We start from the raw sequence: 12,789 nt of genomic DNA on the forward strand, positions 1-12,789 counted from the left end.
TGTCCGAGAATATGTGGGCTGACTTTAAGCCTATTTATAGGTTGCTTTGCATAAAACGTAGTTATGCAAAGATTAATATAATATGCTATTCGTACCTTGTGCATGTATAAAAGAACGAACAGAAGCTGCGGCACATATATACCTATAGCTTTCAGCTCAACAAAGTCAGAGCTATGAGAAATTACGAAACACAATATATTATCATGCAGCATACATGCTTCTGGGAGAGGAGATCAATAAGTAATTAATATTTCATACAATAAATTGATATTATTAGCACCGAGTGCAAAATTAAAAAAAATAAAAAAAAATAGCTGGAAACGAGAAAAACCGGAACTCGAAAATTCAAATAGTAACTGCATTGCGTTGATGTGACAGTGATTAATTGTGTAATTTACACTTGTGATTTCACTGTTGCCATAAGACATTTCACGACAAAGACATTCCGATAATCAACCCGCCTGTGATTATTGTCTATTTTCTTCCTCAGAGCCACTCCGAGCGGCCGCCCGAGAAAAAGGTTGATCGCGCGGGAAAATCCATCCAGGGTTATAGACGCGCCTGGGATTATCTTTCATTGCCGTTGTTGATTTCGTGCGAGAGTGATTTGAAGGATCCATGTAGGTTTCCCTCGCGCGTCGTTGTAATCTGCACTTGCCGTTTGGTACATCGATTGTAGTATAAAAGAGTCGCGCTTCGATGTAATTTCTAGGAAGCGTAAATGGGTTTTAAATGAACATTTGGTGATGCATCCCGTGTAAACATGGACTCGGTGATTGCTCAAGGATATTAACCATGGTGCAGAGCAAAGAAAAAGGTAATATAGATTAATAAATCAATTTTATATTGTTGTATACAATTTATTCAGAAAGAATAATTCGTGTCGTTTTGAGATTAATGATAAATGACAACACCGATGTGTTTCTATCAGCAACGTAGGCATTCAAATGATAACACTTTCTTCGAATTATTCGTCGAATTGATACATCATATAATTGGAAGTCATTGTCGGTGGAGAATTTAGGTTCGAACTAATTTATTCCAACTGATGATCCACAATTAAACCTCATATACTACTGGCCTTTTACTGTTCTTTCTATTAGCCTTTTCAGATTAGTCTTTGAAGTCCATTAAGGTTTACGAGTTGTGTGAGAATTTGCATATTGTCGATGGCGGCATCCGTTTTCGTTGTCAGAGAATGGATTATTGATAATTGTCTATTGGTGTAATACTCATTTTCCCGGAACAGCGCAATAGACAAAGACCATGATTAATTCGTAAACAAACTTACATAGCAACTGATAAAGGGAACCAGTTTTATATGAATGAAAAATAAACTAGGCGCTGCCGCACCAACACCCCAATATCTGCCTCTGAATGTAATGGGGAAAAGTAAATCTAAGGCTAGTTGCTGATGCAGTAAATTTTCAAAGGCGGGGTTGAAACCCGGGTGAGTACATTGACTATCCAACGGCAAGGGGATGAAGAACCCAAAATGACAACAATGACCATTTTTGTTAAACATTTTTCAATCCTTGGGGGTGGGGTAAATTCCGTACCCTCTATATCCGCCATTGAAAGCTATTATTAGGCGTTGAACCTTGGACTGATTGTCCACGTGTTTCGCACATATATCATATTTATCAATGTTGAATCTATAAAGTGCCTCCACATTAAACCTGGTGGCGCCACTCATCCAGGAAATACTTATGTTAAATATACCATATCTGAAGCCATTCAGATTGAGTATCACCCATTTCAGATATATCTCCGTAGAAGATACGGCGATTAGGAATAGAGACCCTTCCATTCTTCCGGGAAATATAAGACAATTTCAAGAGCGATTTATCTTATGCATTCTAATAGGTTACACATTATGCGTTTGGTCACTTTGGAACATAAAGTAAGAAAAGGAGGGACGGACGAAGGGGGGGGGGGGGGGTAGCACACACACCTGTCTCTAGAAATAATGCTCTGCTTGTGCTTTGATTTCGTATATTTTTCGGATGCCTTATACCCAATGTAACATGCTCAGGGACAAGTTTATCTTTGCAACTGCCAAAGATGATGCATGTTTAAAAATGGATGCACAGCAAATTTGTTTCAAATACTTGAATTGACCTAGCATATTTACCGGATGATTGACAAAACTGAAGTTAAATGAGCATGTTCAAACCCAAGTAAACTTTTATTGTACTGTGATGCAACTTCATGGATAAAACAATACCTCTTCAAGAAAGTAGTCATACATCAACTTTGATTTGTTTTCATTGTCTTAATGACAGCATGTCTATTTTCCCCATTAATGAAAAATACATATGAATGAAAAAGTGAAGATAACGAACAGTGATCAATCTCACAACTCCTATAAGGAATAAAAATCAAGAGTTGGGCAATCACGGACCCCTGGACATACCAAAGTTGGGATTAGGTGACTAGGAGGAGCAAGCATCCCCTTTCGACCGGTCAAACCCGCAGAGAGCCCCGTATCTTGATCAGGTAAACGGAGTAATCCGTAGTCTAAATCAGTGTGCCAAGAACGGCCTAACTACTGGTATGAAACTCACCAGGCAGCATATGACCCAATAATATGTTGTATGGGCAAAGTAGATCGTTATAACTACCACAGAATTTCCTAAATGCTTATTTTAAACGTGACTGTTGAAAGCTCTGTAACATAGACTTGTTTGTCAGTAGCCTGTCTCGATTTAAAATCTGAGCATACGCAGAACAGGCTCTTGCGTGTCGAATCGGTTGAGAGACATAAATACCATATACATGTGATAATGGAATATTGCTATTCTGTACATAAATATGGGAAGTTGATGATGAGGAAACTGAACTTTATCACACAAGTTATCGTCCTCTGTGTTGCATTTGTTTTTGTATGTGCAAAGGCGACACGAAGTCACGACGTTTTTCATGTATAATTCCACTTTTCACAAAGCTTTCCTTCTAATTGATCATCAATAAGTCAGATGGTATCCATCATCCTTGGATAATGATTAAGAAGGGATCTTTTCTTCCTTTTATAATTCTGTTTTAAAGAAAGTTAATATGCCTTTTGACAAGGTGTGGTTCAATATTCTTATAGTGAACAATGATAAATGATAAACGACATAAGCTTGTTTTTTGTCTATGATTTAGTTCTCGCATCGATTTATAAACATTCTATATGAAGGTCGTGTAGAATTCGTGATGAATCAAAATGGAATATAATGAAACTCTTATTTAGATTGTCTGTTACATGCAATATCATCCAAAAAAATCTTTAGACAGAAAATTATTTATTTCATAACTCTGCACAAGAACAGAAAGGAGTTTGACAACCTTTTTTCTCAAATAGATCTTAGCCTTGATTTACTCACTTGGCCTTACTCTACCTAATCCTCGACGCATTAAATCACTGGAATTACATCTTCATGAACTCCGTCTCTGCAGAGTCATAAACTGTGATGCTGGGGAGTCAACAATACAATATTATCCGCGGCAACGGGAGAAATCTGTTCAGCAGTATATTGCTTGAGGGAATTGACTATTCTGAAAATCTTCATTACAAACTAAACTTAGTGAGAAATATGATTACAGAAATTGTTTAAGTACGAGTATATTAGAATTATTAAAAAATTGTGACCAAATTTACCCTGGAAGGCTTAACGATGGTCATTTTAACGTGTGGGGTCTTTGATCTATTGTACACGAACTGCTCTCCAGGCCTCTTGCTTTTGGTTCACAGTTTTATCCCCATAACGGCTAATACAGGAATTTCCATCATCCCAAACTTTCTTAATTCAAATAGAAATAGTATACACAAATGATACATGTTTGGAATCAAATAAGATAAGCTGACCGGAGATTAGCTGACCGGAGGCGTTCGTCCTCTGTGTCTCTGTAAGTGTTGGATGAATATCAATCATAACAAAGGCGAATGCAACGGTGATCGATGATCTCAAATTCCTTTAAAGAATACAAAATCGAGAACATGTCAAACACGCACTCCTGGAAACACTAGAGGGGGGATCAGGTGTCTAGCAGACTTGAAAATTTATCCGACGCAGAACATGCTCTTGCGTATCGATCAATTGAGAGACATATGCGGGTTATAGTGGAATGTTGGTACATAATATGGGAAGTTAACGACGGAAAAGCTGAAGACCTTTAGTCGTCATGTTCATCATAAAGTTGAGTTGTTGGTTTGATGGTGGCATACATGTTCAGTGAAATATCTAAATATGAAACAAAAGTGAAGACTGTGTGGTGTCTGGTATGAAAAAGTTAACGGAGTGATCAACCTCATAAATCCTATATCGTATCGATAAAAATAAATGTTGTTAATAGTTAAAACAATGTATCTAAATATTAAGTTGAAGACCACAGAAAGATATTTTCTCTTCTCATGTAAAAGTGTTTGAAAACGTTATGCCTCATACAAATACAAAAACAGGTCAGTCAATAAAGGATCACAATGTGTGCCCATAGGAATTCCAACAGACTGTTGGAAGACCTGAACTCAACACACTACATAGGTACTGACAATAAAAAACTCCAGCATCTTTTTAATATCAACAGAAGAGTTCGATTGCATAGAATCAGAATGGTGTTTGACAAAGCAATTGGTTGTGTTATTGATATGAATACTAGTAGTTTCGAGGTCCTTTGTTTCTGAAGACACAGCTGTCTAAGGTATCAAAGCGCCTAGTCATCAATGCAGTGTAAGGAATGTTGGTGTAAAGTGGTGAAAACTCGTATTGCACAATACGTGTTTAGATAACGAAGATTAAAATATCTGCGTTGATGACAGGAATCTCCAATCAATGAAAGGATAATCTGGCACCCACTACTGAAGAACGATTGGGTGAGAAATGACAAACTTACATACATTGTAAATGTTAAAGAAAAGACATCAAATCTGATTAATGTTATATTTTTAGTCAGCGAAGTGCGTCATCTAAAAGACACTGAATCTTCTCCTTAGTCCTTTATCTTTTGTTTCCTGGTCTTTTCCACGTCTTCTTTGGTCCTCTATATTGCGTTTCCTGGGTTTGCCTATCGAATCATGGCCTTTGATTTGGTACGAGTGATACATGTTTGAGATATAAAGGATCCTTCTCCACATTTCTTTAATCTTCTGTAAGGTCTGAGCCCTACGCCGCCCCCTCCCCCAAGGTATAAGAAAATGGGGGTGACCGAATGAAACCTGGCGCAATACAATAGAAAGGGAGCTGAAAGACAAAGGACTAAATCTCAACAAAACCCCGGAGCAACCGTAGAGTCAGACGGGGATCTTTTGCCATCGCCTCAAGCACCAGCAGGTACGGAGATGATTGAATGAGTCAAGTTAGAGATAGCTATCGTAGGCTCTCCGCTACAAATCCACGTTACTGATATTGTAGACCCAGAAGACTTTAAATTCCTCTAGAAACATCTTCGTTTGGAATAAATACAGTTTATGCTGATACTCTTAAGTCGCTATCCAGCAATATGCACTACTGTACTTAAACAAGCCCCAGAGCAGACATAAAACATTCCGTTATTCATGAGTTCATATGAAACATTTTGCCGGAATTCCATACATAATCCGAGTTTGATGTATAGAGGATATCGCCAATTTCGGCAGTTCAGCAGCAGTGATGAGGATTTAAACACAAAATGTTAGTTGAACTTCACAGCCTTTAGTAATGGGTGCGATCGTAACTGTTGCGCCACACTGGATGGTTGCAGCACCCCCAAACAGCGATTTTGATTTATATATACCGTATGTTCGCTTAGAATAAGCAATGTATTAATTGAATCGAATGGAAATGGAGACAAACTCTAAGGAAAAAATTGAAAAGCAGAAAATAAGATAAAGTCAGCATTTCGCAAATTCTATGGTCGTCATAACAATCTAGTTTGCCAATACAACCTATCATTGGGTCAAATGCTGTCTGACTTGTTCCCTACCGATTGTTTGGCAATCTTTGACACACTAATTTTGACTACGGATAACTCCGTTTACCTGATAAATATGTAAGGCTCACGGCGGATGTGACCGGTCGACAGGGGAATCTTACTCCTCATGGGCACCTGATTCCACCTCTGGTATATCCAGGGGTCCGTGTTTGTTTAACTCTATTTTGTATTGCTTATAGGAGTTATGGGATTGATCACTGTTGGTTATCTTCACCTTTCATTAAGTATGGACGACAAGATTAGGAGCAATTCTATATTCACATATGCATGGATGAATAATAATTTTTGTACGGCAGAATCTAGCAAGAATTTGTTCGCAATGTGACATACTAAACTACTATTATACGCCATGTAACACGAAAATCATTGCTGTCATATAAAAACCCCACATAGCTAGCGCCATCTACATTTAATATCAACAGTAAAATAGTTGTTGCTCGATGGCTGTCACAACATTTGACATCATAATGGATTCCAAAGCGCGAACGTGTGTGCAAGGGTCAGCGTCGGTCTTCCTGTGTGCAATCATTGGTTGGCGAACGTCTCCGATTATTGGCGAGCCCCACTTATCCTATACAAATCACGAATTATCGAAATACACGAATGACGTCACAATGGACATGACACAAATTGAATGTGTTGTCATAATGAAATGGTAGCAGTGTATTTTGGAATAAATTAGAAGTATAATGAGATTTAAAAAATCCAAAAGGACCATATTTTGTGCGTGACTAATATATGCTCCTATGAAGTATTGAAATTCAAAAGGAATCTGATGATTCGTAAACGTACCGTGATACATCTTAATCAGAGCATGTCGGAAATATATAGTTGACGATAACACTAATTGTTTGAGTATGAATATTCGATGTTTCTATTTCTGAAACATATTACCAAAAATTTAAAATTTTATCTTTAGAAATAACAGAGAGCAGGCGTAATAAGACAGCACTTTCCCGAAATCATATTCCACATTCTATCAGTAAACGGTGTCTCATCACGCCTGCGCCGTATTGCCTCCCCCAAGGGACCTAAAATATCATTATTTTGCTGAATTTTGTAACAAATTGACAAATCAATATTTTCATGATTGCATTACTAAATATTAACCTCATGATGAATGTTTTTTTAATTCTATTTTTCAAACAATGTGATGTTTCCGTGTTTTGATATAGGAATTATATAGTTCTTTCTCGAAATGTGATTATCCGTGACAGAAAAGTCAGTCTCACATCGTTCCTTTTCCCCGCTGCATGCAAGCTTTTCTTTTTACGTCTTGAACTTTCCAAGTGCATTTAGAAATATCGTGCTTTGGAAAAATTTGAAACTTAGCTAATTGAAATTTAGAAGAAGACGTTTCAGGGGGGAAGAAAGCGAACAGAAAACTGATGACGCAAGAAAAAAGAGTTTAGAATCTATATTTGATAAACTGCTGATAAAAATGATCGTGTGTTGACAAAGATGGATGTAACATCTCATCATTTCGACACAAAACCACTGTAAATCACTTCGCCGTCCAGACTTAATTGTTCCTAATCAAACAATGGATGGATGGCAAGCTTTATGGCTGTTTTGCGTGAGTTTATGAATTATGATAACTTACAACATGAAGGCCCGGGTAAAAAGCGTCCTTCCTCGATTATGTTGCCCTGACTTATCGTGAAATTCTTCTATCTAACACGTAATCAAATTTCCCTATTTTTTCACAGGCGGTTATTTTTTAATCAGTGGTGCATGCATACAGAAACCAAATTGCGAAGCAGTGTTTGATTTTTTTCTTATGCACTTAACATTTTCAAGAGAAAGATTTCCTAATTATGTGATGAATTAAATATGTCGAAAACCACATAAACATAGTCCAAGAAATATCTGGAATATGACTGGCCTATTTTCATGTTGTAAATCTATTGATATTTATCCAACAGATTCCACAGAGAGTTAAATTGAGTCATAAATGTCTGCAACGTAAAACCGGTGACTACTGTAGCTAAATTGGGGTTCTGTTCGTTTACAAGAGTAAAGACGTAATTCATTTGTGACGTCACATCTGTTTACGAATAATAATGGCCGTAAACACATCAACTGCTACCGATAATGTAAACGAATGTGCACAATACAAAGAATTCTAAAAATAAAAATACGTAATAAGAAGGTTGTGGACTGATATTGGGAAATGCGCCGTCCCTAGGTCTTCGAGCGTAAGTGGACCTCCCAAGCTCAGTCCGTTATACCACACCGTCAGTCGCAATCGGATCACGCGCTCGTCATTTTCCTTAACTGGCAAGAAGTCTGCATTTCTTCGCCGAAAGCGCCCATGAGGATGGGGTTAAAAGGCTGAATCCCTGTATGATGTGTTATCTAGAAGTAAGATTAATGCTCACCATAGATTCAGATTTGGTATCATTAACGTCTTATAGGCAGAAATTGATAGTGGTAGATTACAATAGATATGTATGATATCTTAGATGCATTTGTTCTAACCCTAAAGCTCGTGTTTCATATTGTACTGCATGATTGTGACGTCAGAGTTACATTTGTGTACACAGAGTAACCGACTCTGATGGCGTTGATCCACGTGAGGTTTATTTGCGGTTACGGAAACAGTCGAGTAGTTACGATTGTTTCAGTCTATAAACTATGCTTATCGCATGGAATTGGCGTTTCGTAATTACACCATTTCACTTTCTCTGTAAGTTATGTCGAGAGTATTTGCCAAGTCTGTTATGTTAAATGATAGAAATGTTGTGTTAGTCTGTGATAGAAGAATGATAGAAGTGTTGTTTATGCAAAGTACATGTATATAAAAAGGAGACTGATTTGTAAATTAGGGAATGTCAAACATTAATGCTGATCTAACGGTCTCAAACTGATGCTTTAAGCAAACAAACATTATATTAATATATGAGAGAGAGAGAGAGAGAGAGAGAGAGAGAGAGAACAGAGCAGGGTATATTTTATTTTTACCTTTTTAAAAGTATAACCTAGGTATCTTTGGGTCTACTGTATAATGTTTTTATATGATGTTGTAAGCAAGCGATTCTTAGAAATAATGTTGTCGATTTTACAACTATTAAAGAGTGATTAAAGGTGAACTGTTTTGTTTATTATTATTTTACCCGTGAATAAGTGTATATCTCTCTAATTGTTTTACAAAGAGTAATATCCCAGCTCGCGTCCCGTGTTGTAGATATAATACGAGGTTTTTTTTACATAAGTAATTTCATTAGCTGGTGTAGATGAAACGAAGCATTGTCTAAGGTATTGATTTTCTTGCTTTGTAGATCTTCACTTCTTCTCTACCTTTTTGACCAGATCTAATGATATCACTGATTTGTTCCTGGATTGTTGACTGGCTACTGTAAATTCCTGAATATACACCAGGAATTTAATATCGTTTAATTTCGCGAGAAACATCACTCGCAAAAAAATATTTCTCGCTTTTATTTTCATATTGCTAAAATGCATGCCCAAACACTTGATCAAGAGAGCACTCGCGAATTTATTTTCTCGCGATTTGACGTCCATGAGTCATTTCTCGAAAAAAGTACTCGCGTAAAATAAGGAATACAGTCTCTCTCTCTCTCTCTCTCTCTCTCTCTCTCTCTCGATGTGTAGGCCTTTATGATTAATGTTGTCTATCCAGCGCTTATGATAACACCCATTTGCCTCCAATGGCCATCATAAGTTAGCACATAATCCTAAGGATAGAATCTTCCCCCTAAATCAGATTGAAAATATACATGTATTTGTATCATAGTGTCATACCATATATATATGATTGTAATGAGAGCTATTGTTCTCATGAATGCGTTCCATTTAAAAGATATACGAGTGTATGAACTTGAAGCCGGCATACTTTTCATGAAGATCTATATTTCTTCACTTAGGGCAGTCATGTTTATTAAGTGTTAATTGCAATCCCTGTGCTTTATTATTTGGACATCGTTCATATAAAAAACCCAATATACACGATGTCTCATTAGATTCACATTCAGCATACGTCAACAGGCAATTAGGTCTACAATATATTCGCACAATACCTAACTTCGTTCCATTGAAAGGTAGTCCCTCTTTGTATTTTTCAGCACCAGAATATATACTAAATTATGTTACTATGAATGTTGCGCATCACAGGCTCTTTAAACCAGCGCGGGTCACGGATCATGAACCTTCTGAATCACGCTGTCTGTTTCATAAACTTAAATTTACTACCAAAAGAAGAGATGCTGTCAACCTAAGCAACATTTATCGTCATAAAAAAGTTCAGTCTTGTATTCTATCATACATTAAGTTTACACACATTATTTCCTACAAATGTCCCGTGTCACAGCAGGTGTGGCACGATATAAAGATATAAAGATCCCTCCCTGTTTAAAAGCCAAAAGCACCGAGCATGGGCCGCATTGCAGCCCTTCAAAGGCAATGGTGACGTCTCCATATAAGTGAAATATTCTCGAGAGGGACGTTAAACAATATTCAATCAATCAATCAATCAACCTTCAAATATACGTCTACTAATGCGATCTGAACTTTAAATGATATAAGAACTTTACAATGTCTAGATATAGACCATCTTATACTAAATTCTCCTTGTTCTTCTGCGTTCAACTATAGTACAGCTGGACATGTCATTACTGGTGCTGTTGATATAGTTCGAAATAACGACCCGAAGTCACGTATTTTAAAAAGACCAAAGTTCAGGGAGTCTCGATCTTTTAATATCAATTGGCGATGGAAATCCATCTCTATTATGAATTCTGTGGAATATAATGACATATGATGGGTCGAATATGGAGAAGAATTTGACACCTTGTCAGAATGGATAAAAAATATAAGAGGAATGTTAAAATGTCGTATAAGTGCGTGTATTTAGTAAATCAGAAGTGTTAAAAGAATTAGAAATTAAGTTACATGAGAAATATGTATTGGTTCCAGCTGACAAAGCTTGTAACAACATTGTATTTGTTTTTACTTGTATTGTAAGTGTAATCCACCTTTTACTCCAAGTTCCCTTTCCAAAGACGAAATTCTTCAAAAATCGTGTTTCAGTTTTGAACACATTTGATATACTGGAACGAATGAATGTGAATTACCATACATGTAATGGATTCCAAAACGAAAACCCTTATGAATAGAGATGTATGTACGTTGTAGGATCTAGTATATGCTCTACCATAAAAACATACGACTTTACACGACCATTCCTAACGATAATTTAAAGACCAGGTATTTTGACATTGGAAACACTCGTTTCGGCCAGAGAAATGAAACATGGAAATGTTTACTTGTGCCCTGTCATCCAAACATTACTTTGTTAAACAGTACTCTGATTCTATGCACAAATACTCTGAAGTTCGTATTACATTGACTATAGTTACATAGTCTTTAGTGATCAAGTCTGTTGGAATTCCCATGGGCACAAAATGTGTTGCATTATTAGCTGACTTGTTTTTGTATTCTTATGAGATAGAATATAACAAAATCGTCTACATGAGAAGAAAAATTCTCTTCTTTGTGGTCTTCAACTCGACATTTAAATATACCAACGACGTTTTTTTTTTATTATCAATTCTCATTTCATTTATATGTCGATCCGATATATCCCAGTGAACTCGAAATAAATGACGCCATATCTGCTTCATATTTGAACATTTTACTGAACAACAGCAAACTAACACCACAACTTCATGACTTCAGCATCTCTTTCGTCAACTTCCCATATTTTTGTATTTATATTCCATTATTACCTACATATGGTGTTTATGTCTCTAAACTGATTCGATAAACGAGAGCAAATTCTGTGTATGATCAATCTTTAAATTTGATGTTACAGGAGATTCATCAATCTTGTTAAGAGTCAGGATTTTGCGAATTCTGTGCTCGTTATAATGATGAAAGGTGAACATAACGAACAGTGATCGATCTCATAACTCTTACAAGCGATACAAAATATAGAGTTGGGCAAACACACACTCCTGGACACACCAGAGGTGGGATCAGGTGCCCAGGAGGAGTAAGCATCCCCTGTCGACCGGTCACACCCGCCGTGAGCCCTATATCCTGTTCAGGTAAACGGAGTTATCCGTAGTCAAAATCAGTGTGCCAAGAACGGCTTAACAATCGGTATGAAACACGTCAGACAACATTTGACCCAATGATAGGTTGTATTGACGAACTAGATCGTTATAACGACCATAAAATTTGCGAAATGCTGACTTCAATCGAGACTGTTGAAACCCCTGTACCATCAACTTGTTTGTCAGTAGCTTACCTCGATTTAAAAACTGACTATACGCAGAACAAGCTCTTGCATATCGAATTAGTTGAGATATATAAACACCATATGCAGGTGGTAATGGAATATTGCTACATAAATATGGGAACTTGACGATGGAGAAGCTGAAATTATCCCGTTTGTCATATATATATATATATATATATATATATAGACGAATTTGGCTCCACTTTTTTGGCACGCTGGTTTTGGCTATATTTAGCTCTAAAACTTCCTAGATATTTCGGATTTCAAACATTTCGGTTGAGCATCACTGAAGAGACATTATTTGTCGAAATGCGCATCTGGTGCATCAAAATTGGTACCGTATAAGTTTTACATATATATTGTAAAATGCTGTTTAATTTGAATTTTGCTTTTGTTGTGTTGCGTTTGAAATATAATGTAAACATGATAGATTTCTATAGATTCAAAATCTCCCGTAGACTGTTTAAATATTCCACGGAAGTGTCCAAAAACTGTAACGTTCAACGTAATGATATCAGACACGTTGTAATCCAAACAATAAGATGTACATCCGGGTTAACGATATAACCGAACTC

The 12,789-nt window shown here is 36.7% G+C and overlaps 1 protein-coding gene across 1 annotated transcript in view; it reads left to right on the forward strand.

The window, feature by feature from the left end:
- Window positions 1-305: 305 nt before the first annotated feature.
- The window catches only part of LOC125674397 (synaptotagmin-6-like), a 29,378-nt gene continuing 16,894 nt past the window's right edge, over window positions 306-12,789 (forward strand). Inside the window, exon 1 of the mRNA XM_048911544.2 lies at window positions 306-817. Within this exon, the coding sequence (XP_048767501.1) occupies window positions 796-817 (22 nt within the window). The 5' untranslated portion in view covers window positions 306-795. The remainder of the gene's footprint in view (window positions 818-12,789) is intronic.

This window comes from Ostrea edulis, chromosome 3 (genome assembly GCF_947568905.1).
Source record: "Ostrea edulis chromosome 3, xbOstEdul1.1, whole genome shotgun sequence".
Taxonomy (NCBI): Eukaryota; Metazoa; Mollusca; class Bivalvia; order Ostreida; family Ostreidae; genus Ostrea; species Ostrea edulis.